Source organism: Stylophora pistillata, chromosome 4 (assembly GCF_964205215.1).
Source record: "Stylophora pistillata chromosome 4, jaStyPist1.2, whole genome shotgun sequence".
Lineage (NCBI taxonomy): Eukaryota > Metazoa > Cnidaria > Anthozoa > Scleractinia > Pocilloporidae > Stylophora > Stylophora pistillata.
In genome coordinates, this window is record NC_142522.1 from 33643357 (window position 1) to 33671330 (window position 27974).

Genomic DNA, 27974 nt, shown 5'->3' on the forward strand with positions numbered 1-27974 from the left:
CAAGATAAGACACCCACGCCTCGCACCTTCATACACGAGGACGCGTTCTCTTCGCGTGGTGACTAAAGACTTCGCGGTGAATCGAAAACTCACTCTCTGTTCTTACTACTATTATTATTTTTATTTATTTCATTTGAAATAGGAAAGAGGGAGCGTTTAATTTGGTCGTATTTTTCTCTTTTGAACCTTAAATCAGCGGATGGAGGACGCAAAATACATGGAGTAGCCTGTTGAGCCACTATATGACCATTACACCACATATTTACTAAGTAAAACTCAAAATGGCGGCAAAGAACTTGTGAGGTGGAACTGTTGTTTTCGCCTACATTCTGTGTTATTTTCGCTCAACGGTATGGACTTTTCCAAATTCTCTGATGATAATTTTGATGTCAAAGAGTGGGTGAACTCGGCACTAAGAATTCGTGATGATCGAACTCCTATTGACGTGAGTTGGAAGGATATTTAAATAATTTGCGACGTGTCTGTGATGTGTACATAATTTAAGTTAGTGTCGTCCAGATGATATCGTCGTAAACTGTGTTGAAGTTTGTAGCATTCGATACCTCTTCATGCATTTGCTTCTAAAGAAAATTTCCACCACCCCATAGTCCTGTACAAACTTCTGTTCCAGTAATTCTAAAATCGTCACAAATAATTTATACACATATACATAATTGTCTTAAAGTTTTAAATCTTGGTATTTAGTTGGTCGAAATCTATTCAACGGTGCAGTTTTCCATGAAGAATCCCTACTTTTGTGTCTATCAGACCAGTTACATACGAGTGCATGTAGTTTACTCTGTTTACATTCTTAAACATGTATTATGTACTCATGGATGTGTTATGTCTCTACTAACTATGTGTGAATTTATCTTTCAATTGACTTTCTGTGGATTCTCCCAGTTAAGAATCTTAATTAGCATAGAATGGAGATCGAAGTTAGTGATTCACATATACAGATTATAATTGGCTCTTGAAGAAAAAAAAAAGACTACACAATCAAGCCCATCTCCACTTATTTGACTGCAATATCTTCTCTCTACTCCTGTTGCCCTGTTCCACTGTCTAATATATCCAAACTTATCTTTTGAAGGCTCATGCATCAAACTTGGTCATGAAGTTACAGTTATTTATACAGGTTTGTTTATATGGTCATTTCAATGAAGCATATTTCATTTGAGATTCTTAAAACCAAAGCCAAAGTGGCTATTGAAGCTAGTTATATTATAGCAAAGGAAAATTTCAATTAAAGTCTATGAGAGCTCAAAAGGAAAACAAGTTAACTGACTAATGCTTGGGTTAGTTAAGAAAAAGGTAGTCAATCTAATTTAAAATTTTTCAATTGCTGTTTCATTAAAAATTAGTGACCTTAAATTTGTTGCTACTAATTTTGAAGCTTCCCATTGAAACTGCAAATTCATAGTGGTTGCTTTGCAAAATGACTTTTTCAACCAAGGCTGCCTTTGCAGAGTTTGAGCAAATCAAAAATATAGTCTGCTGTTGAAAATGCAGTGTTTTGATTCAGTTGTTCTGACTGAGTGATACAGTTGAGGTACTGACAAATAAACCCTCAACAGCTTTACTGTTTTGCTACTCAAACCTAAATGTTTATATAATGAACAAATTTCTTGGAAGTATTTAGCTGAATGAATTAATCTATCTGAAAAATTTTCCTTAAGATTGATGTTATATTTATGAAATCTTTTATATGCTTTACTAACACCAATATATTATTTTGTTTCTAGGAGGTTAATAATGCCTTAGAGGAAACCAGCACTCAATCAGTGAATAAAATTCCAAGGTACAATCTAATTTTGATATTTGGTCACAATCATATGTGTTTCATGAAGTCTTTTGCACAAATTTCAGATTATGCACTTTCTGACTTGTTTAGGCTAAAATTTAGCTCTACACAATATGGCAGTTTTGCTCTGGACTGGACAATATTTTTTACAATGTCATTGACAAATGTTTCACAAGTGTTGGAGCCTTGGTCTCTATGATTGCAATAAAGTTGCTCTTATTGCTATATATAACATTGTGACATTTATATTTGACACCATTCCTTTCTCAGAGTTTTAAGGGAGATAGAGAACATCCGTCATGATGCTTCCCTTCTGAAGGAACAAATGAATCTTGTGAAGGAAGACATTAGAGTGGTAAACATGCTGTTCTTGAATTTGGAGATACATTAACTACAATTGGTCAATTGTTGATATGATTACTTTAAGCAGTTAATGCTGACAGAAATACTTCAGCAGAATCTGCTGAATCATTTTGTGGCCTTTTCCATTTTCTTGATGTTTCTATCACAGAAACAGTTACAGTTAACTCCAATATGCCCACAATATCTTGTACATAATGATTAATGCATAAGAGATCAATAATTCTAATTAACAACTTGAAGATTCTTTAGAAAGTCAATGAATGTTATCTCATAGTCAGGGTTCGACACTAACTTTTCAACTTGCTAGCCAAGTGGCTGGTGACAACTTAGATGTTACAACAATTTCAGTTTGTTTACTAGCCAAACTGGCTACTGAAAATGGAAAACCACTAGTAAAAACCGAATTTCTAGTCTGTGTCAAGTGGGCTACCATTAGTGTTGAGCCCTGATCATCACTTCAAATTCATCTTGGAGGGTCTTTTATCAACATCCCTCTTTCATTTGGCTTTTACCGTATATGCATTGTATAGCAATAAGTTTATATTATGATATTATTATGAGTGACCAAGACAGAATTTCTCCTTACAACTTTTTTAACAGTATCAAGCAGACAAGTGATGAGAATAAAGAAAAATATGAAAAAGGGAAACATCAGTTGCTCCAATACCAAATTCTCCAAACTAACATTACAAGAATTGTATGGCAAGCAGTGAGGAGAATTTAGTAAAAAGATCTTGGGAGTGAAAGGTTAAACGTTTATCATTCTTGTTCAGGTTGAAGAAAATACAGCACAATCAATGAAGATGTTGATGGAGATTGATACTGTTAAATCAAGAATGCAAGATGCATCAAGAGCTCTTAAGGTACATGCAAATATTAACATCAAATACAGCACTCTCATGTGCTATACTTATCTCTAAAACCATTTGACCTCTGAGGGTGACTAGAATCTAATTTCTCCTGACGATATCACCCTTGAAGCACACATTAAGGTCAGGAGAATAAAGGAAATGATCACCACCTGAAGAAGCTCTTGATTGTTAAACAAATTCTCCTTGTCAACACCTTAAAGTGCCACTACGACGAAAATTTTTGTCTCTGGTTGTGACATTTTTTAGCGGCAATCAAGTTAATGTGGTTAGAATTGTACTATGCGATAGTTTTTAGGTCGATGGAAGCGAAATACACCTTGATATAGCCGGCTGAAATTCATGAAAAACCCGTCCACCATTACTCAGCTTGCAACCGAGAGCCAGCGACTGAACTGAAAAGCGGTTTTACGCATGAATTGGCCTGTAACATCATATGCGCACTTTCGCATCTTGCTTCGTGTGTTGTGAGAGATTCCACAGTGGAAATTCTAGGCGTTTTATATGATGTATTCTTCCTCGAATTCTTCTTCCAAATGGCATACAAATTTAGCCACGTTTTTTGGGTCGAGCTGCGCATATGACATCACTTTCGAAAGGCTCCAACTAGTGCCAACTCTTTTTGCCACACTCGGCCATTTTTGAATTGAGTAATGGCGGGCAACCAAAAACGAAAAACAAAGTTGAAATAATCATACTTTCCGTGGGAATTTTGCGATTAAACTTGCCATGGTAAGTGTTTCTTACTTCTAGTTTCCAGAAGGGAAAAGAAAAGGCAATGCAAAGTTTTGATCATAGTGGCACTTTAAGACATCTATAGAGAACAATATGGAAAATATGACATACTGATGTTAATTTTTAGTTAGTAATATTAATTTTTCAAGTGGTCTTCTATGTCTTTTTGACAGGAAGCAGATAACTGGACAGTGCTGTCATCTGATGTGGATAAAGTTTTTGAATCTGGGGATGTTAGTGCTGTAAGTATATATATTAATTTTGAATATACCTTAACTCATTCGCTCTGTAGAGGTATTTTCTATGAATAAAAGAACAATTCTCTTGATGCTCTTACACAGCAGTTGTCCCTTAAAACTTACCAGTAATATAAAAAGTGAGATATTGTTTGGACTCGCAAGCAGGCATATTAAGTGATGAAACCTGTTTCAATTTCAGATTGCAGCAAAACTGGAAGGAATGCACAAAAGTTTGGTAAGTACATTTTCCTTAAAAATCCAAAGTTTGTTTTGATTTGTAATGTTTTCCTGAAGTTGTCAAATGAATGAAACTGCTTCATGCACTAGTATTACATTATTGAGTCTGTTACATTTTATATAGCAGCAGTTGTGAAAAGGGTCCACCAAAAAAGATTTGGGATAAACATTTCACACCTTTGCTTCAAGTTAGATGGGCAGCTTTGAAGAATAGATGATTGAAGTTTGTCATACTCTCGCCAAAACATTGTACGGTGGTAAGATAAATTTTCCAGGGGAGTGCATTTTATTTAGCAACTCACTTCAGTGTTTATGTTTCTATTCCAAAGACTGTCCTACAAGATGTTCCAGACTATGCACAGAGACGTAGACGACTTGAAGGGCTTAAAAACAGACTGGAGGCACTCCTGAGTCCTAAGATTGTGGCTGCATTCAATAATCATTCTCTTGGTAAGACCTTCTTTGTGACAGAGAAATGTTACTCATTCACCGAATCAAAATATGGCGTCCAATTTGAATTACCATTGTTTTGGACTTACTAGCCTTGTTTTGACGTGGAAAAACAAAAGGATTATCACATGTGTGAGAGGCTAGTCAGTCCAGACCAATGGCAATTCAAATTGGACGCCATATTTTGATTCGGTGTATAACTAAAGTTACTTTTTAAGTGGAAGTTGTTGTGCAGTTACGCCATCCCTGGAAAACTTGAATTTAGAGATGTTTGATTTTAAATTAATATGCCCTCATCCCTCGAATTTGGTTATTGATCACTTTGTCCCAGTTTCTCTTTACAAACTAAAAGTAGGTAATTTAAAATAAAAGCGTGCTTGGCTTGTAAGTAGCGTGGTCAGTTTTCACAAGTACAAATAGTTTTCAACTTTCCTTTTCAAATATGTACAATATATCTGAAGTGATTAATATCTACATGTACGGGGTTCTTGCTAAAGTTTTTCATAGGAGTTAAAAAATAAGAAATAGCAGGTAACTTTGTTACCTTCCCCCGTGCTGGGGTGTGCGGGCTGCACAGGCCCCCACTGAGGTCTAGGGGTGGGTTTTCCACGTGTGGACACCATGTTGCCAACCATGACATTTCTCAATAACTGCTGGGCCTTTTCGCTTGGCTGTGAGAAGAATGGAATAGAAAACATGGCAGAGGTCATTTCACAAGGTGACTGCGAGAGAGGAATTTGGTAAAAAAAGCAGGATTTCTTTTAATTAACAGTTTCACTGAGACCTAGGACTGAAATATTTACTGAAGTTATCCATGATTTTTTTACTTTTTTGGAAAAATATCTCTTTTCTCCTTCCAACTAAATTAATTGTTGTGAAGATATCTATCACATGCTACTGGTTTGAAAATATGCCATACTAGCTGGTAAAATTTACTTGAACAGACGGTAAAAGTAACCGGTTACCAGCTCTTAACAAGGGCCCTGTGTGTACAATTTTTATCTTTAATTTTTACAATCATATCACAGTGGTTCCACGAATGCTTCTCATAACATGGTTGTTTTTGTTGCAGATGATACTAGAGAATATGTCAAAATATTTACAAACATTGAAAGACTGGATCAGCTTCAAAATTATTACATTAGATGTCATAAGGTTTGTGTGGCAGTCTGCTTTTATAATCACTGAACATTAACCATCACCTTTGTGTACCAATTATAATCTGTGCAGTACATGTTTCATCGTGAAATCATCAAGGCTATTGCGATTAAGGAAATAAGGGCACTCATTTGTAATGTGTGCACTGGTAACATTACTCAATGGCTATCCCAACCATATACATTTATTTCTTGACCAGTGGTTTCTATTACAACAAATTAAATTAAATTACACTAAATCTAACTACCGAAAATAAACAACATAAATGAAATAATGAACTAAATAAATGCAGCGAAATGAAAACTTAAAACACATCAGACAGTTTGGATCTTGATAAAACGTGAGACGCAGCTTAAAGACATGCAACAACAAACTACATAACATAATGAAGCTTTTTGCACAAACACTGAAATACATTATGCTGATGCGAGGGGACTGAACCCCATCATGTGAACGGGTCGGTAGTCCCCAAAATTTGTTGTAACATCATTTATTGCTACAATGCAAGTAAATTACACAGGAAACCAGTACACCGTTTAAGCTTCCTAGGCAACATATTATTTCTTAGCACTGTTTTCCACCGACTTTTTGATAATGATTCTGAGAATTTGGTAAAGATCTGGGAAATTTCCTTACGTGATCAGATTTCTGATTATCCTTACCCTCTCATATGATTGCATATTGATATTGCGGAGAGTTGACCACTCTTGGTTCTTAATAATTGATTTTAGTAGTGATAATACTATAATTTTAAATAGTTATCAAGGCTGTGCTCTAAGGAAAATTGAATGGAGCCCAGTGCTCTGAAACTGTGAAGTCCAGGGTGCCCAGCATATGCTTTTTATGAAAAAACTAAAATTTCTGAGTTGCCCAAGAGCAAAAGTAAGGTGCCAGGGGCCACCGGGTGCAACTAGACTACAGCCTTGCATGGTTATAATTATTTATTTCATACCTGTTATTGAAATACTTTGGAGGCCTTCAATGAACTGCTCAGGGAACAAGAAACAAATGATGATGGCAGTGATGATGATGGCAATGGAGTTAATGATCCCTGTTATAAACCCTAGTAACTGTAAAGTTAATCATAATAAAATAATTAGTATGTTTTCTTCTCTTTAAATTGATAGACAAAACTGCAAAAGACCTGGAATGAAGTGCGTGTTGAGGATCCAAATAGGTCAATGCTGGAGTGGCTTTCAACATTCTATGATGTTATCCTATCAACCTGGCATACAGAGGTAATTAAAATATGATCCTGCTAGCATTATTTTCAAGATGAATTTACAATGTAGTAGGGTTATTAGTTGATAATACCTTGAGTTTAAAAATATGGTAAAATTAACCATGATATTGTAAAGTGTGGTTAACTATTTATCCTGACTGACTGTTTGCAGTTCTAATCTAGTAAACTCTCAGTGATGGACTAGCTTCCTCTCTAGGAGGATAAGCAATGTTACGGGTACTTAGAGCCTTACACTAGTGAGACAGGGATAATCCGAAGTTAGTAAGGAGCCATTTAGCTTGTTTAATAGTTAAAATCAGGTGGGAAACACAGTACCCCAATGATTAGTAATGGGCACTTTTCTCTCTTTGGGAAACCTGACAAAATTCTGGGTGGGGAAAGGGAAGGAAGAAACTTGACAAAACTCTGGGTGGGGGAGGGAAGGAAGAAACCCTATCAAATTCTGGGTGGGGGGAGGGGAGGAGGGGAGAGAGACATGTGACGGACTAGTATACTGTCCAGAAGAAGTGACAGTCGCAATACTCCTGGTCACTTCAAGTAATGGAAACAAGAGAATAAGTTGTGGCTAGTTGATCATGAGCTACTCACAGTTGGATTACTCACTTTGCCTTTAACCTTTGTTGGAAATGATTTCACTCTCAGGTAACTTGGTGTGGTCAAGTTTTCACTGAGCCTGGAACTGTACTATGTACACTCATCAGTCAAACGCTTGGTCATTTAGACCCATCATTGTCATCGTGCATCACTGAGTTTATAAAGAACCAATCAAATGTCATTGCAAAGTTGATTGAGCTGCGACAAGTGAGTGTGGATATTTATAACCTAGCTTAGGCCTTTAATTCAAAAAATGATTGCAATAATGGGCGCTCTTTTCTGTTTATATCAATTCACATTTTGGTAACTCATAGCAGGCTTTCTTAACGTAGTTATGACATTTCAAGGCGTAAAGATAAAGTTAGACTGATGAACAAACGATTTGCCATATCCCCATGATAGTTACCCAATATAATGGTGTCTTCCTCTTCCACATGTGAGCATAAGGCGTTTGTGTGACTTCTTCTCAAATTAGGGGCATGGCAATTAATTTTGTCTCTTCCTCAAATTTTGAATTAAATCTCTTAACTTACAGGTAACATTACGATTTGCTCATGGCTTAGAAAAGGCAGTTTCACTACAGCAAGGTGCAGTTTATTGATAAATAGCCCACATTGTTATTGTTCTTCTGTTCTGTAATTTTTTAACCCTTTCACTTCCATGATCTTATTCATAATTCTCCCAACTGTCTGCTATACAATTCTTAAGATGCAAGTTTGGAGAAATTGGCGTTGGATAAACTAATTGATATTTTTCTTTTTTCTCATGACTTGTCTTGTTTGATGCTGTATTGATATTATAGGTCCTGGAGAAACTCTGTCTTGGTCACTCATGGGAGTTATAGGATTAAAAGTTTCTCAGCTGAGGAGGGAAATTTAACCTGTGATCTTTCTTTGCACTGCAGACAAATGCAGCATCCATGCTGTGAATCAATTGGTTGATGTAGTGTACTCTCCTTACAACCCGTACCTGTTGGATTATCCAACATTACAGCAGACATTCCTTGTGGAGCAGCTACAAGCAACACGGCTGGTAAAGACAAAATCATGCACTTGCATAGCCCTTTTCATCTCCTTTGATACATAAAAAAATCACAATTTCCATCTTTGTAAATAGTAATAGTAATAGTAAGTAATAGTAATCAAAGTTTAATGTCTTTATGTTGGGCATGGTTACCCATGTTGCCCGAGCCAGAGGCTCATGTATGAAACGCAAGACAACAACCCACCCATCCCACCCCAGGGGAGGACATCCATCACACAGTAATATCGTGCGTGGGAAATTAACGTCTCCTACCCCTAACCCTGCAGGAGACGGGACCTCCATTTATTCGTCCCCATCTGAGAAGACTAGAATATCTAAACCATTTCTTGATGTTATAGAAAGGCAGCATATTCTTCACAATTATTTTAAGACCTTGAGTGTTGGTCCGGCTGGGGCTCGAACCCTCAACCTCCTGCACATCAGTCCAGCACTCTATCTATTGAGCTAACCGGGAGACAGTTGTGGCTACCTTATGCAAAAGAAATACCTAACCGTAGGATTTTCACCCTGTAACTCCCAAACTCTGATTGTTACTTCTCCCCTCTAGTGGCTCTGCAATTTCTAGTAAATGAGGTATGAGAATTTGGTGTTAGATCAAGATATCTACTTCTACCAAATAAGTTTGAGTACCGTAAATCCTCTATTAAGCCCCCCCCCCCAATAGGCCACCCCCCCTCTAATAAGCCCCTCTCTTTAGAGGAAGAGATTTATTAAGCCCCCCCCCACCCCTCCCCCTCAAAAAAACAAAAATTCAAAATAACACTCCATGTCAGTAAATATGATAAATCTATTCAAGTACTGTAATGTTAGTTTGTCATTTAAAATTGATTATGGTGATTGATTGATTGATGTTACCATGTTTGGATTAAAAGAAAACAGTGTATGGAATTACAACTTGGTAAATGAGAACAATTTTAGAATAAACAAAAAATACGGTATATCATATCCTATTGCATCCTAGTAATGGACATCGGGCTAAATTAATAAGCCCCACCCCCAAAGTACCTGAAATAAATAAGGTCCCTAGTGGGCTTATTAGAGGATTTACAGTCTTTTCTTTACCTGTTTGCTGGGTAATGTATGGATGTTACAGGGAAGAGTTACTTGTACCTTACAGTACTACCAGAATTTAGCGCAACTTACAGTAATTTAATTTGTAGATTTTACTCCCAAAATTTAGCAAATAATTACTTGTGTCCTGATTTTAAGCCAATGGGTGAATTCTATTTCCCACTCCCAGGAAAGTGATTTTGTGGACTTTTCAAAAAGGGATAAAATGGTCATATTCTTGGGTTGTGACTGGATTTTATAGTTCTAATTGTAATAAATGATGGTGGCATGAAACACAACCTTGATTCTGAAACCCATACTTCACATGTTATTGAAGACCGGAATAAACAACACATACTGAATTATGAAAGATACATTAGATATGACTCTGTGTTGCCTATGATGTTTCACTCCCTGCAGCAAGGTGATGGGTTCATGGAGACTGCTAGTTTTATGGCTGAATCTGTTGAGAAAATATTTCACCTAGCTGAGCAGGTACTTATCATCTGATACTGGCTTGCATGTACATGATGGAAATTTTATTACTCACTATGGAAGAATTCTTATCAAAATGAAGTGAAATAACTGATATTTCGACCTGTGCATGATTAAAAAAAAAATTAATGGTGATGTGATCTTTGCAGGGGCTCTGCAAGTAAAGAAATTCCAGAAGAAAAGCCTGCAAAGGCTTTGACAAAATTTGAATTTGTGCCTCCCAGATACTAGTTGAAAGCCACTGTTGGTAACAAGCCAAATTTTAGTGGGTTCTTCATTTCTTAGAAGAAGTGACTTAGAATAACATTTGACGAAAAGAAATAAATAATATTTGCAGGGCAAAATAAAATTTTGTTAATTTAACTGTTATTAAATGAAGTAAATTAAGTGAACTGAATCATATTCACAGGCCAACATGTGATCAGAAATAAGTAGATGCAATGCCTTTATGAAACTGTTTCCTGATCTATGGTTACTATAATAAGTACTTTTATTAGTTACTCTAAAGACAATGATATCCCTTCCTTTAAATAGTTAACATACTGGGTCACTGGCTTATTTTGAAGTTCATAGAGCTGTCATTTCTCAATTAAGTTTTGTTTCATCTGTTTTTTTTTTTCTTCGTAATTTGTTTTTTGGCAGGCTGTTGAGTATTGTACTGACCTTACTGATGGTTATGCTGCCCGTGGTCTATGCCATGTTTTAGAGGTAAGAACCAACCAAAGTTTTCTTTTTTAGTGGTAAATTAAAGAAGAGTGATTTGTCAAACTCCACCACAAGGGGTAACAGAAAATTACAGCAAAACTAACTTGCACACCAAAATTCTTAAGAAACACTGCCTCCATCTGAACACTGCTACTTGCACATCCAATGAAAGTCTGTGCCATTTACTAACAAGCTCAGATTCCAGTTCTTTAATGTCTTCTCTACAGCAAGACGTTTGAAGTAAATTATGGTGGTTGCTATCCTCTTTTTTCCTTAAAGTAAAACCAAACATTCTTTTGGACTGCTATTTGTTAACAAAGCCATAATTGACAGTGTTGGTCACATTTCTTTGAAGGAGTTCTTTGGGGCATATACTGGACGAATGGACGAATGTGTTTCAATTTTAAGAAAAGAATGTTCATTAGATGTTGATTCTAAAGTGGACGTCACATCCAATGAGGGAATCAGTGAGGACTGGACAATGTTTCAAAATGCTTTCCGGCTGATTCAGATTTGTGGTAAATAACTATTCTATTGAGTTAATGTAAAAAGTGTACCTTTGACGTGTACCCCACAATATTGGTTGTGCTTTGTTGGGGTCAGAAAAGTGTACTTGTGACTTCAATAAAGGATCATGTTTAGCTCAGTCCATTCTTTATCACTGATCAGAAAGCCTGCAACCGTTAAAGAAAACCATAAGCATTTATTGCACGCAAACTTCTTTATCCAGGGTAGATAGGAAAGAGACACTTTTTCAACGCATTGTAGGGTAACTCAGTCACATAATTATAGACCAAATCTAGTGGCGATCACCATGATCATTCATTCATAGTCCAGTTTAATTTTTATCTTATTGTAGTTTTTATATTCCTCTTTTCCTTGATTTTATTTTCCAGGTGATTTGCTAATTAAAATGGAAAACTTGGACAAAAGATTACTTGTTTCAATTCTTAGTACTGTGCCAGATTTAAACAACAAAGTTGATGATGCTCCAAGTGAAAAGACTGCCACTCGACAAAGACCATTTCAGTGGTACAATTATTTGCAACAGGAGAGGCCCATTGAGTATGGTACTTTCAATGAATTTATCCAAAAGGTTCACTCAGGTAATTTCCAAATACTGTACAAGTTATTTTCCCTTATTTTATCCTGACACCAACTCATTTTCCTTACAATCTGTAGGATCAACTTAATAAGTATGTAGAAAACTAACAGAAACCCTATTCTCTTCCTACTTGATATATACAGCTACCTGCTCATCCTTAATATTCACAGTTCCCCACTTTTTGTTGATATATACTGCTACCTCCTACTGGTTGATATTTACAACTACCTGCTCATCCTTGATATTCACAGTTCCCCATTCCCTCTTGATTTGTATTGCTGCCTACTTCTGGTTGACATATAGAACTACCTGCTCATCCTTAATATTCACAGTTCCCCGTTCCCTCTTGATTTGTATTGCTGCCTACTTCTGGTTGACATATAGAACTACCTGCTCATCCTTAATATTCACAGTTCCCCATTCCCTCTTGCTTTGTGTTGCTCCCTACTTCTCCTTGATATATAATACTCTTTGTTCCTCCTTGATATACACTATTCCCTGCTCCTACTTGATATATACTGCTCCATACTCTTCATTGATATATACTGCTCAATTCTTCTCCTGGATATAGTACTCCCTTCTCCTCCATGATATATAGTATTCCCTTCTCCTCCTTGATATATAGTACTCCTGTCTCCTCCTTGATATATAGTAATCCCTACTTGTCCTTGATATATAGTACTCCCTTCTCCTCCTTGATATATAGTACTCCCTTCTCCTCCTTGATGTATACAACTCCCTTCTCCTCCTTGATATATAGTACTCCCTTCTCCTCCTTGATATATAGTACTCCCTTTTCCTCTTTGATATATAGTACTCCCTTCTCCTCCTTGATATATTCAACTCCCTTCTCCTCCTTGATATATAGTACTCCCTTCTCCTCCTTGACATATAGTACTCCCTTCTCCTCCTTGATATATAGTACTCCCTTCTCCTCCTTGATATATACTGCTCCTTACTCTTGTTTAATAAAAACTGTTCCCTTCTCCTTGATACAAACTGCTGCCTAATTTTCTTTGATATATACTGCATCCTTCTCCTTCTTGGTATATACTGCTTCCTTCTTCTCCTTGATATATACTGCTCCCTCCTCCTCTTCTTAGATATATACTGCTTCCCACTTTTCCTCCATATATACTACACCCTGCTCCCTTCTCCTCTTTGTTATAAAGTGCTCCTTACTCCTTTTTGATTTAGAACACTCCCCACTTCTCCTAGATTATACTTCTCCCTACTCCCCCTTGATACATACTGCCCCTCAATCCTCCTTGATATATACTACTCCCTTCTCCTCTTACTCCCTCTTAATATAAACTGCTCCCTTCTCATCTTTGTTATTCAGTGCTCCTTACTCCTCTTTGATACATACTGCTCCCTCCTCCTCCCTGATATATACTACTCCCCACTCCTTGATATATACTGCTCCCTTCTCCTCTTTATCATAAAGTGACCCTTACTCCTCTTTGATATATACCACTCCCCACTCCTGCTTGATGTACACTTCTCCCTTTTCTTGTTGATATATACTGCTCCCTCCTCCTCCTTGATATTATTGCTCCCTTCTCCTCTTTGATATACACTGCTCCTCACTCCTCACTGATATATTCTTTTCCCTACTTCTATTTGATATATACTGCTTCTCACTCCTCAGTGATATATACTGCTCCCTACTCCTGCTTGAAATACACTGTTCCTCACTCCTTATTCATATGTACTGCTCCCTACCCCTGCTTGATATATACTGCCCCTTACTCCTGCTTCATATAGACTGTTCCTTACTCCTCTTTGATATATGCTGCTCCCTACTCCTACTTGATATATACTACTCCTCACTCCTCATTGATATATACTGCTCTCTACTCCTGCTCAATATATACTGCTCCCTACTCCTCTTTGATATATACTGCTCACTTCTCTAAATAAACTGCTCCCTTCTCCTCTTTGATATGTGCTACTCCTCACTCCTCATTGATATATACTGCTCTCTACTCCTCGATATATACTGCTCCCTTTTCTTCCTTGACATAAACTGCTTCCCTTTCCTCCTTGATATACATACTGCTCCCTACTCATCCTTGATATCGCTCTCCTACCTACTCCCTATCTCTGCTTAATATTTTCAGCTACCTACTTTTCATGATATATACTATATCCTCTTCCTCATTAATATATGTATTGCCACATATTACTCATGTTAATCCCTGTATATTTTTCCATCCTCATTTTGTTATTACTCTACATTCCCATGTGATAGTTGTGCTTACCCATGTATGTTATTGTTCCATTTTCCTTTTGTTATTGCTCCACATTCCCATATGATAGTGAGAGTTACCCCAGTACATTATTGTTCCATCCTCCTTTTGTTATTGCTCTGCATTCCCATATGATAGTTGTACTTACCCCAGTATGTTATTGTTCCATCCTCCTTTTGTTATTGCTCCACATTCCCATATGATAGTGACACTTACCCCAGTATGTTATTGTTCTATCCTCCTTTTGTTATTGCTCTGCATTCCCTTATGATAGTTGTACTTACCCATGTATGTTATTGTTCCATCCTGCTTTTTTTAGTGCTCCACATTCCCATATGATAGTTGTACGTACCTCAGTATGTTATTGTTCCATCTTCCTTTTATTATAGCTCCACATTCCCATATGATAGTGGTACTTACCCATGTATGTTATTGTTCCATCCTCCTTTTGTTATTGCTCCACATTCCCATATGATAGTTGTACTTACCTCAGTATGTTACTTTTCCATCTTCCTTTTATTACAGCTCCACATTCCCATATGATAGTAGTGTTACTTACCCATGTATGTTATTGTTCCATTCTTTTGTTTTTGGTCCATTTTCCCATATGATAGTTGTACTTACCTCAGTATGTCATTGTTTCATCCTCATTTTTGTTATTGCTCCACATTCCCATATGATAGTTGTACTTACCCGTGTATGTTATTGTTCTATCCTCCTTTTGTTATTGCTCCACATTCCCATGCGAGAGTTGTACTTACATCAGTATGTTATTCTTTCATTGTACTTACTTTGCTATGTTATTATTCCATCCTCATTTTATTATTGCTCGACATTCCCATATGATAGTTATACTTACCCGAGTATGTAATTGTTTCATCCTGCTTTTGTTGTTGTTCTACATTCCTATATGATAGTTGAACTTACCCATTAATGTTACTGTTCCATCCTCCTTTTGTTATTGTTCCACATTTGGATATGATAGTTACACTTACCCCAGTATGTTACTGTTCCATGTTCCTTTTGTTATTACTCCACATTTCCATATGATAGTTGTACTTACCCCAGTATGTTATTGTTCTATCCTCCTTTTGTTATTACTCCACATTCAGATAAGATAGTTACACTTACCCCAATATGTTTCTGTTCCATTTTCCTTTTGTTATTGCTCCACATTCCTATATGATCGTTTTACTTACCCATGTATGTTATTGCTCTATCCTCCTTTTGTTATTGCTCCATGTTCCCATATGATAGTTGTACTTACCCATGTATGTTATTGTTCTATCCTCCTTTTGTTATTGCTCCATGTTCCCATATGATAGTTGTACTTACCCATGTATGTTATTGTTCCATTCTCCTTTTGTTATTGCTCCATGTTCCCATATGATAGTTGTACTTACCTCAGTATGTTATTGCTCCATCCTTGTTTTGTTATTGCTCCACATTCCGTTATGATAGTTGTACTTACCCATGTATGTTATTGTTCCATCCTCCTTTTGTTATTGCACTATGTTCCCATACGATATTGACACTTACTCCAGTATGTTATTGTTCCATCCTCCTTTTGTTATTGCTCCACATTCCCATATGATAGTTGTATTTTCCTCAGTATGTTATTGTTCCATCCTTTCCTTGTTTTGTTTTTACTCCACGTTCCCATATGAAAGTTGTACTTACCTATGTGTGATATTGTTCCATCCTACTTTTGTTATTGCTCAATGTTCCCATATGGTAGTTGTACTTACCCATGTATGTTATTGTTCTATCCTCCTTTTGTTATTGCTCCATGTTCCCATATGATAGTGACACTTACCCCAGTATGTTATTGTTCTATCCTCCTTTTGTTATTGCTCCATGTTCCCATATGGCAGTTGTACTTACCCATGTATGTTATTGTTCTATCCCCCTTTTGTTATTGCTCCATGTTCCCATATGGCAGTTGTACTTACCCATGTATGTTATTGTTCTATCCCCCTTTTGTTATTGCTCCATGTTCCCATATGGCAGTTGTACTTACCCATGTATGTTATTGTTCTATCCCCCTTTTGTTATTGCTCCATGTTCCCATATGGCAGTTGTACTCACCCATGTATGTTATTGTTCTATTCCCCTTTTTGTTATTGCTCCATGTTCCCATATGGCAGTTGTACTCACCCATGTATGTTATTGTTCTATCCCCCTTTTGTTATTGCTCATGTTCCCATATGGCAGTTGTACTCACCCATGTATGTTATTGTTCTATCCCCCTTTTGTTATTGCTCCATGTTCCCATATGGCAGTTGTACTCACCCATGTATGTTATTCTTCTATCCCCCTTTTGTTATTGCTCCATGTTCCCATATGGCAGTTGTACTCACCCATGTATGTTATTGTTCTATTCCCCTTTTTGTTATTGCTCCATGTTCCCATATGGCAGTTGTACTCACCCATGTATGTTATTGTTCTATCCCCCTTTTGTTATTGCTCCATGTTCCCATATGGCAGTTGTACTCACCCATGTATGTTATTGTTCTATCCCCCTTTTGTTATTGCTCCATGTTCCCATATGGCAGTTGTACTCACCCATGTATGTTATTCTTCTATCCCCCTTTTGTTATTGCTCCATGTTCCCATATGGCAGTTGTACTCACCCATGTATGTTATTGTTCTATCCCCCTTTTGTTATTGCTCCATGTTCCCATATGGTAGTTGTACTTACCCATGTATGTTATTGTTCGATCCTCCTTTTGTTATTGCTCCATGTTCCCATATGGTAGTTGTACTTACCCATGTATTTTATTGTTCCATCCTCCTTTTGTTATTGCTCCACATTCCTATATTATGATAGTTCCACTTACTATTGTATGTTATTGTTCCATCCCCCTTTTGTTATTGCTCCACGTTCCCATATATGACATGTACTTACAGCCTGTTTTGTCTTTTTGCATGTGTTTTCCTTAGCTGGTGACTCGGGCAGTGTCCTATCATCCGTTTCTGATCAATTTCAAGCTTTAAACGAGCAAGTGCACAGTTTTGCTTTCGACATTGTTTTCATCCGAATAAAGCAACAGCTTTCACAGACACCAAGACTGGAAGTAAGATTAAGATCTAACTTTTTTTCATTTCTTTCGTTCTATGTCATCCATATTTCATTTAATTTTTTTTTTCAGCTTGTTGTGTTGTAATAGCTTTTTGGTCACTGTCATAAATATAGACTACATTCTAGAAAATCTGAAAAAAATTAACTTCTTTATATATAGTTTGTTATTGTTTGGTGTAATATGGTGTAGCAGGTGTAGTTTATTGCAGTTCGGTGTAGTAGGTGTAATTTGGTGTAGTTTAGTGTAGTTGGTATAGTTTGGGGTAACGAAATAATTTGAATATGATTTGAATGATTCGAATGATTCGCTCCGACGAAGGGCTAACGCTCGAAACGTCAGCTTTTATAATCGTAACGGTGGCCAATTTACCATTTGAACTTTGTTGATATATTCAAATTATTTCGTTACCCCCACCGACGCAGCCCCAAACAGTTTCTTTAGAAAATATCAGCCTTTATTCATAGTTTGGGGTAGTTTGGTGCAGTTTGGTGGGTTTGGTGCAGTGGGTGTAATTTGGTGTAGTTTAGTGTAGTTGGTATAGTTTGGTGTAGTTTGGTGGGATGGGTGTAGTGGGTGTAATTTGGTGTAGGTTCGTGTTTCTTGGTGTAGTTTGGCGTGGACGGTATGGTTTGCTGTAGTTTACAGAAAGCTACAATTCTCCCACTGCACTACACCTACGGCTTTAACTACACTAAACTGAACTACACCACACTACACTAACCTACAACCAATTATACAGAAGTAAACCTTAGTTTCTCTTATATTGTCTAAAACATGGTCTATTAGTATTGGTGACGGTAATCACGGATCTTTTACTTTGTTTCCAATTCATGTTGGCTGTTTTCTCTCTGCCTGTCGTCTTATTAGTGATCATGATTAATTCTCTTATCATGGTGATCGTGTAGTATGATCTTAGGGGTGAGTGTAGTTGCAAGGACTGTTGTCGGTAGTAGTGACTGACGTTTCGATAGTCAGACTAGAAGTCATCTCACAGTCAAATGATGAGTTTTTGTCCAGTTCGTGTAAATTGATTGGTCAGTTTGGCCGTGATGCTATTGGCCATAAGACTCAAGTGGCGTAAGTCGGTCTTGATTGGTCAGTTTCGATCTGTCGGTAATGTTAGTTCGCTCTGTTCGGTTCCTTTGTTGTGTAAATGTTGTGAATAGGTCGTTTATATGGTAATGGTAGTAGTTGACACCTGTTAAAGAGGAATCTGTTCCAAGTTGGTGAACCAGCTTTCCAGAGTCAGTTGTCGAAAATAGCTGGTATTATAGGTAAGGCATTGCGCAGAGTCCCATTCAATAGCGTGGTTTTGTAAGTCGATGATCTTCAGCAGTGTGATTGTTGACATCATGGTTTCTCGTCACTTGCTTGTGTTTTGTGAGGTTTTGCCAAACTCTCGGATGAAGGAGACTCAGTAGTCCGAGCACTTGATCTTATAAACCGCGTCCTGTCTGTTCTCCGGTTCTTCCTTGTCTTTCCCGCTGGCTAGTAACTGACATAGTATGGTGATGGGTTTTGTTGGCGACGCAGTCATTGAAGGGTTGTAGAATGCACAAAATGGTTTTAGATATGCCCTTTTTGTACGGAAAGGTCGCTGTGGCCGTAAGAGTCGCATTGTCGTTTATTTTAGTAGTTGCTATAGCAATAGTTTAGTTTAGTAGTTGCTAAAGCAACTCTTACGGCATAGTCGCTGTGGTCGTAAGAGTCGCTTTGTCGTTTATATTAGTAGTTGCTATAGGTCGGTGAGTGTTTTGTCGAATGAAGTCATCGTTGTCGTTGTCTTTTGTCACAGTCAAGGTATATTAGTTCTCGTCGGTTAAGCTGTCTGTTCTGTCGTATGCTGGTTGCGCCCGACGTGTTGTAGTCCTGGTTGTCGCGGGTTTGTCTGATATCGGGTTATAGGATGCCATAGTAATCTAGTAATCTGTCGGTATGTCTCGGTGTTCTCTTGAAGTTGTTGTCCATAATGAGTTGTCGTTACGGCTTACCAGGCAGTCTAGAAACAGAAGTTTATCATTTTCTTCGACTTCTTTGGTAAACTGTATTTCGGACTCTTGTTGGTTTAGGTTATGGTGGAATGCGTCGAATTCGTCATGTCTTATGGCAATAAATGTACCGTCAACGTAGCGTAGCAAAAGCGACATCGTTTGTCGGTAAGTCGAAAAGGAGTGTTCTTCGATGTTTTGCGTCACAATTTCTGCGACAACAATGGAAACTGGCGACCCTTCAGCTGTACCGTATAACCGTTTTTAGTGTTTACCGTCATACTGAAAGTAAGTTTACGTCAGGCAAAGGTCCAGTAAGTTCATAATGTCTTCTCTCGACAGCGGTGGTAGGGCCGGCAGATTGTCCGATAGCAGTCTCAATTGGCACTACAATGTACGGAGATTGCTATCCGACAGAGCTGAATAATGAAATGCTACGTCAGCGGGTTGCCGTCAACAACGCGGGCTCGAGTGTCCTAGGTCTAAAATTTAGCGAAATTAGCTGACTTTTAAAACCGAGGAACTCTGTTTTTGTCGAAGGCATTTTCCTATTTCCAGAGATTTTAAGGAGAAAATTAATTTTTGAAACTTTTCAGGGGGTGTACCAAGTTTTTGGAGGTTGTTCTGTAAAAGAAAAGCGGCAAGGAAAACGACACCTCGAAGCAAAAGAATAGGAAATCACTCACGCGAACGACTCAAACTCCGTGTTTCCGCGGCAAAATCTAGTGCATGCGTGCGCGTTATTCAGCTCTGTCTTGCTATCCAACAATCTGCGGACCTACTACCGCTGCTGAGAGAAGACATTATGACTTACCGAACCTTTTCTTAACGTCTACTTGCTTTCAGTTCAACGGTAAACACCAAAACAGTTATACGGTACAGCTGTGGTGTCGTCAGTTTCCGTCGTCGTCGCAGAAATTGTGATGCATAACATCTAGGAATGTTCCCTTTCGACTTGATAAACGATATCGCTCTGGCTACGCTACGTTGAGGATATAATCACCACCGTACGACCAGGCGAATTCGACGTATTCCACCGCCACTGTAACCAACAAACCACCGAAATACAGTTTATCAGAGAAATCGGAAATAATGGTAAACTTCTTTTTCTAGACTTCCGACTTCCTTGCAAGCTATTACGACAACTCGCCATGCATAACTGTTTACAGAACACCGCGACCTAACGAGTGATTAAAAGACGAGTCATCCTGCAGCCCGACATCAAACACAGCCACGACAATCAGAACTTCAACACGTCGAGCGCAACTAGCACGCAACAGGACAGACAGTATATCCGACGAAACAAATATCTTGACCGTGTTTTTCTCAAAAAACAACTACAACGACGACTTCTTTCGACGAAACACTCACCGACCTCTATCAACTACTAATATAAACGACCACGCGACTCTTACGACCACAGCGACTATGCCGTACATAAAGAGCATGTCTGAAGGCATCTCGTGCATCCTACAACCCTTCAATATCCGCGTCGCACACAACCCATCACAACACTACCTCAGTTGCCACCAACGTCCAAGACAAGGACGAACCAGAGAACAGACAGGGGGCAGTCTATGAGATCCAGTATTTTGACTACCAAGGCTCCTACCTCGGAGAGACTGGCAGAAACCTCAGAAAACGCAAGCGAGCGACGAGAAACCATGATGTCAACAAACACGCTGCTAAAGATCATCGACTAATAAATTACACTATTGAATGGGACTCTGCGCAATGCCTAACCCACAACACCAGCTATTTTCAACAACTGACTCCGGAAACCCGAATCACCAACTTGGAAGAGACTTCTCTTAATAGGTGTCAACTACTACCAGCACCATACAAAGGACCTATTCACGACATTTACACCACAAAGGAACCGAACAGAGGGACCTAACATTACCGACAGATCGAAACTGATCAATCACGACCGACTTACGCCACTTGAGTCTAATGGCCAATAGTATCGTGGCTGAACTGACCAATCAATTTACACGAACCGGACTTAATACTCGACTGACAACAACTCTTTACTTGACTCTCATGATGACTTTCGCTCTGGTTATCGCAACGTCAGTCACTATAAAAAAATCAATTAACGAAAAACGAGTGTAGAATCCAAACTCCGACGAAAAATATGAAATGACCATACACATTTGGCTTTGGCGTGAATACAAATAGAATACCAAAGGAGAGAGAGAGAGAGAGGAAGAGAGAACATTGTCATTTGAAATTTAAAACGAAAGGGATTTTCTACAGTCACTATTACTAACAACAGTCCTTCTTAAGACTACTCTCATCCGGACGACCAGACTACACGATCACATGTTATCCCCGGGTTTAAACCAGTTACTGTATCTCTAATTAGTGTTCCCTGTTGACCAGGTTTGGTCCGCCAAGTCCCCGGAATCTGGGGCTGCATTGAGTGACGAGCTTCCCACATTCAGTTTATCTCCGCTTGGATACATTACGCACGTGAGTATCAATTGACTGAACATGACCAGACACATTTCTGAGCCACGAACAATTTCCATGTCCTTCTGTCCTTATTGTCAGTTTTTTTTTTTTTTTTTTTACATGCTATAGCCAGGATTGGGATTTGGCGAGAAGCTGATTAAAACTTTAACTCCCAAAAGGGATTAGCATGCAATTTCTCCGTATGATATCCATACTTTATCTAGTAAACAGGTAACGAGAATACTCAAACTTATCAGGAAGAAGTTGTTGTCTTGATCACCAAATGCTCGGAACTAATTTGCAAGGAAATGTGTAGCAGCTAGAGGGGAGAATTAATCAATTAAAGTAATTTCAGGAGAAATTAAAAAAACAAAAGCTTGGGAAGGCATGGAGACTAGCTAATAAAGCAATTCTTAATGGAAGGCGCTATCGGTAAGCTCCAATTTGCTCACTTCGTTTTGAATGTTTTACATGAACTCTACTTGTGGGTTTCTTGTAAGCGTCTTGCACACGTTAGCGTTGATAGTTTGTCCTTAGTTTTCCGCCTGTTAATTTCTCTTTGTCATTAATAGATTGGAGATTACCTACTCACTCTTCCTCAGCAACTGGAGCCGTTTATAACACAAGAAAATCCCGCTCTGGAAACTGCCATGAGGGCGGGAAATCTGCCATTCCCGGATCTTCAAGGTAACGCTATCTCCGCGATAAAGGATAAGTAAAAGAGTTTCAGATTTGCGCAAACCGACGTAATCAATGATTTGTCTATCCTCTAATGGATGCTTTCTCTTTGAGTGCTTCTTAAATGGTTTTGAATTTGCACCTGAAATAAAGCTAAAACTTACAAATTTATAAGGCGACACATTCTGAAGAATTGATAAGTTTGAGATATTTTACCACTGCTTTTTTGTAAGCGCTTACCCGTTCTTGTACAGATTTGTTTCTATTCGAGATAATGATCACTTCCTTAACTGTGTTTCAATGTCAGAATTAGCTGGCTATTAGCTTTTAAGGTTGTTATGGTATGTTTTAGAAAGAGCAGATTGACTACGCAGCGTCCAAACGAGAGACTTCAACTGAAGTTTCAGTTGTGTCTATTGTTGCGTCATCAAAGGCGTTAGAAGCGCGCGCTCCCGAATGGTTGTGCGAATTCTGTGCTGAAAAACGTCTGCGCATGTCACAAATTCGCTTTTGAATCTATACCTAAAAGCAACAGTCTACGGAATTTGATAATGGCGGTAATTTAAAAATTTAATAGCTTTAAAATCCTTCATCCATTCAAACCACCATTTGGCAAACTTAACAGACAAGTATTGGTGGAAATAATTTGAATTCAACCTACACAAAATACATTTCGTGATATAAATACAACAACAGTTTGTGGCTTAATTCCGGTGAGTGTTCAAGGATGAAACTACGATGTCGGCAATCCGGACAAAATTTCCAGCTGATCCACGATCTACGGTCTAACCTGCGAATCTACTATTTTCTTTTAAAAAGTCCTAACTTCGTGAGCTTTTGTAGGCCAAAGGTGCCGATCCCCAAACTTGAACATTGCATTAATCAATGATGGTATTCATGTCCTTTAGCTGCAGATGAAGATGAACACCACCCTGGAACCTACTGGCTGGGATCAATTGCACGTGGCACCATGCACGCCTACACAGAGAGTATCCTGAGAATCCATGAGTTGACGCCATACTCAACTCAACAGCTGTTGGCTGATATAGGTACTGTCATATCAAACGTTTACCTTTTCCACGCAGAAAGCGCGAGAAACTGCTCGTGATTCTTTCAGCATTTATTTGCTAATTAAGGAGCTTAAATGTCTGACAGTTTTAATAGTCCTTTTTACAGTTGTGGGCTTGGTGGCCAAGCCTTTGAACAGGAGTGAGGCTGTTATGATAGAGATGTTGCTGCTTTTCAAATGCAAATTTCTTTGTTATCATGCTAACTAGATACAGGTCTCTATCACAACAGGGTCACCCTTAGCCTCACTCCTGTTCAAAGGCTTGGCCACCAAGCCCACAACTGTAAAAGGGACTATTGGGAGGGAAATGGCAAACATTTTGTGTTTCTCCAAACATAGGCCTCAAAGGACTTGTAACTGGCAAGTTTATGCGCAAAAATATTAACCAAGATGATTTATTTGTAACAGACTACTTCTGCAACGTATTGGAAGCTCTAGAAGTGACACCAAGTCAAACTCTGACGCACATTAATGAATTGTTGAAAGCAGTTAGTGACAAGTAAGTCAAACAGGGTGTTAAGTAAAGTGATCACCGGTCGATCTTCTGCCTTCTGTCTGTCTGTCTGTCTGTCTGTCTATCGCCTGTCCTCTGTCCGACCGTTCTTCAGTGCTTCCGCCTATATGTCTCTCTATCTGTCTGTTGTCTGTGTATCTGTCTGTTTGTCTGTGTGTCTGTCTGTTTTTCTGTCTGTCTATTTGTCTATTTATCTATTTGTCTATCTATCTTTATAACGTAACCAAAGTAAAGCGCGCGCTCTGATTGGTCAATTCAGCGTCCACCATTTGCCCATGGGTGTACGCTGCTGACGTGAGCAAATGGAAAGACTAGTTTTCCGCGCGCACTTGTTTTTTCTGGTCACGTAAGATTTGATGAATAAAAGAAAACTCTTCTGCTACAATGTATCAATGTTCTGTTATAAAACAAATGGTAAACGCCATAGTGTACACTATCGAGTTATGGATGCACTTGAGAGGTTTGCTAAGCACTGAAGAAGCTAGAATCGCTCACGGCTATCGACTCGCGCGACTCTTACGCTTCTTTCGTGCTTAGCAACCTCCTGCGTGCATCCATAACTCGATAGAGTACGCTTTGGTGTTTACCACTTGTTAAGTCTGTCTGTCTGTCTGTCTGTCTGTCTGTCTGTCTGTCTGTCTGTCTGTCTGTCTATCTGTCTCTCTGTCTGCACGGAAAGCCGCAAAACTCTTCAGCAAAAGCTCATCTTTCAAACCGGCCGTCTAAATCCCACAGGGATCAACGAGCGCTTTTCATTCCACTAATTTATTCGTGTTTTTCTCGTTCCCATGTTCCCACCAATAACGTAGCTCCATTTTCTGCCTTTAAAAGCACACAGAACCCACAATTCCTCTATTCGCTCCGACGAAGGGCTAACGCTCGAAACGTCAGCTTTTGTAATCGTTACGGTGGCCAATTTACCATTTCAACTTTGTTGATACATCCAAATTATTTCGTTACCCCCACCGACGCAGCCCCAAACAGTTTCTTTAGAAACTATCAGCCTTTATGTCTGTCTGTTTATCTGTCTGTATTTCTGTCTGTTTTCTGTCCGTCTGTCTATCTGTCTGTTTTCTGTCTGTTGTCTGTCTGTTAACCCAGCTACCTAGATAACTGAGTTTAAGTCACCCATTGTATTGATTGATTGTCGCGGGCTACTTTCACGATTGTAAAATGACTTTTGTCTCTAAACTAGTTGCTAGATAAAAGGAGTTGGCTTTTGACGTCAAGGCTTCCACGCACATGTTCAGGGGTCGCTTGCGCGTGGACTTACAGCAGTCAGCATTTGAAAAGAGTACAATGTTCCTTTAAGGTTGACATTGACTGCGCTAGTGAATAAATTTTCCGCCGTTTTTAAATGATTTCATTTCTTTCTCTTCTCAGGTTTCACGAGGTTGCTCATGAACTGGGTGTGGAGGATCGAATCACCATGGCAATAGCAGGAATAAGAAGCATCCACTGATTGCAATCATGGCATTTCTCTCTATCAATCGGCGGCTACCGTTAGATGTTTCGGCTGTGTGAATAATCTCAGAAAAAGATCTCTACCTCAAGAATAGTCCATTTTACAGTTGTGTGCTTGGTTGCCAAGCCTTTGAATGGGAGTGAGGCTAGAGATGACCTTGTTATGATACAAACCTTGCTGCCTTTCAAATGTAAATCACTTTGTTATCATGCTAAGTAGATACAGGTCTCTATCACAACAAGGTCATCTTTAGCCTCACTCTGAATCAAAGGCTTGGCAACTAAGTACACAACTGTAAAATGGCCTATTGAAATTTCGCAGGAGGGGTTATTAAAGTTACTGGAATAAACTACTTTCTAAAGAACTTACCTTTTTCTATCCCTCTTTGAAAGTGAAAGTTTTTTGTGCAGATAGTTTCCACCAAGAAAGAGTAACTCAGACGTCATGTTAGAACTCTCTGTTAGCCAATCATAACTGGAGGAAGTTAAAACAACGCGGTAAAACATTCAAACCGCGTCATTGCGGGAGTATGCGCATAAGAGTAATAGCGGGAAAAGTTTGTTTTGGTGAGCTTCAAAGGAGATTATTTCTTTCAATTTGCTGGTATTGTTAGGCGAAGCGTCATTTATCTTGCAACTCTCAGAACAACCACGTTCCCAGGGCGCTTTTCCCTTCAAAGAGGGTAAGGGCGGGAAGGGAAAAGCGCCCTGGGAACGAGGTTGCTCTCAGAGATGATCCACTTGCAACCTCTCTTTACAATATTGATACATTATCCAGCGAAAGGATATGAGAATACACACGCTCATCGTCTTGAAGGTCGTACCTTGATAATACGTTAAATACTCTCTTAACTACTTTATAAGGAAATGTTTAGCTGTCAGAAGGGAGAATCACTCTTCAGAGTTTGAGAGCTAAAATGACTCTTGTAAATTATACAGGCAGAGAGTGGAATGAGGAGAGAATGGAAAGAGGATTGTTTTTATTGTCTTTAAGACCGTGACTTACTGAACAGCCTATGTTAAATAATTCGACGAGAGACGAATAGATAGGAAATTTTATTTATTGAAAACCATTTAGAAAGTTGTGGAACCGTATGTCAAAAAAGAAAAAAAAAAAAAAAGAAAGAAAGAAAACCTTGCACGTGTGTTTGCTTTGCTACCGTCGTTGATCTCTGTAAAAAGTGGTTCGTGCGGGAGAGTGAAAAATTATTTATGGGAGAGAGGCATTCAGTTAAGTGATGACGGCAAAGGAAAGAAAAAAGCAGAACTGTTCGATTTATGCAAGAAAGCTGCAGCAATAAAACAGATCAAACTAGCATCTTCTGCCAAAGACCGCAAAAGGCTGTTGGAGGAGAAATACAAACAAATGGGGACAAATTTTCAATGAAAAAACTAGTTTTCCGCCCGCGCTTGTTTTCTCTGGTCACATGAGATTTGTTAAATGAAAGGGAACTCTTTTGCTACAATGTATCAATGTTATTCAAACAAATGCTAAACACCACAGCGTACACTATTGAGGTTTGGATGTACTTGGGACTTTGGGAGGTTTGCTAAGCACTCAAGAAGCTATTTGTTAATTTCAGGGCTCCTTCAAGTCATGAAACCTGGAAAGACAACATCATTTTTCAAGTCGGCAGAATCACAATTGGATAATAGTTCATGGAAAGTCAGAAAATCACAAAAAATGACATTTCTACGAATATTCAAGCAGAAACTACTGTGATTACATAAGATTGCAGGGTGCTAAAGTTTGGAATGATTTCAGTGATGACAGAGATTCCCTCTCCCAAACGTTTTAAGTAAAAGTTTAAGTCAATTTTTATTGCTAAATATTAATTACAAATTTATCAAAATTATATTTTTTCTGGCTTTCCGTTGTTTGATACTGGCACATTAAGTTTTCCTTCGTTGTCTTCCTTTTTTTCTTCTGGCCTTTTTTCCTTCTTTCTTTTTATGTTTTGTGTAGTCTGTGCGCATGTGGTACGTGAAACTTCAATATAATTATTTGTTTGTTAATAACCTAAGTAAGGCTGCCCTATCTTTTTAGCCCTCTGTACTCTTTCCATTTTTCACGAAATACAATTTTTGTATCATGTATATCAATGTAGGGTGGAAATAAGGTTGTCGTTACATACATACATGTTTACATACATACATACATACATACATACATAAATACATACATTATACATTCATTAATTGACCACTCCCCATAGGGGCTTTTCAGGGCCAACACCCACCCATCCCACCCAGGGGAGGACATCCACCACACCCCAATCTCGTGCGTGTCTCCTACCCCTAACCCTGCAGGAGACGGGGCCTACGGTTTATTCGTCCTTAGCCGAGAAGACTAGAATATCTATCCAATTCTTGATTAT

At 38.4% G+C, this 27974-nt stretch overlaps 1 protein-coding gene across 2 annotated transcripts; it reads left to right on the forward strand.

Annotated features, from left to right (window-relative positions):
• The first annotated feature begins 113 nt into the window (after positions 1-113).
• Positions 114-27104, forward strand: LOC111332341 (conserved oligomeric Golgi complex subunit 7). Of its 2 annotated transcripts, XR_015999984.1 has the most exons (24): positions 114-445; positions 1094-1138; positions 1746-1801; positions 2075-2159; positions 2941-3030; positions 3945-4013; positions 4210-4245; positions 4577-4697; positions 5770-5852; positions 6983-7093; positions 7741-7899; positions 8228-8279; positions 8597-8724; positions 10207-10281; positions 10924-10989; positions 11342-11504; positions 11883-12092; positions 17287-17420; positions 21800-21889; positions 22444-22558; positions 23458-23598; positions 24027-24117; positions 25516-25687; positions 25904-27104. XR_015999984.1 is itself a non-coding variant. In XM_088756889.1 (23 exons), the coding sequence occupies exons 1-23, from the start codon at positions 353-355 to the stop codon at positions 25592-25594; spliced, it is 2292 nt and encodes a 763-aa protein (XP_088613015.1). In that variant the 5' UTR covers positions 115-352; the 3' UTR covers positions 25595-27104. The 2 variants fall into 2 exon arrangements, 1 of the variants encoding a protein (XP_088613015.1); XM_088756889.1 differs by having other exon boundaries at positions 115-445; positions 25516-27104.
• Positions 27105-27974: the final 870 nt, after the last annotated feature.

Coding starts and splice junctions, on each gene's coding strand:
- LOC111332341 (XM_088756889.1), top strand. CDS start 353: ATGGACTTTTCCAAATTCTCTGATGATAATTTTGATGTCAAAGAGTGG. Junction 5,853..6,982: donor ATTACATTAGATGTCATAAG/GTTTGTGTGGCA, acceptor TTAAATTGATAG/ACAAAACTGCAAAAGACCTG. Junction 11,505..11,882: donor CCGGCTGATTCAGATTTGTG/GTAAATAACTAT, acceptor TTTATTTTCCAG/GTGATTTGCTAATTAAAATG.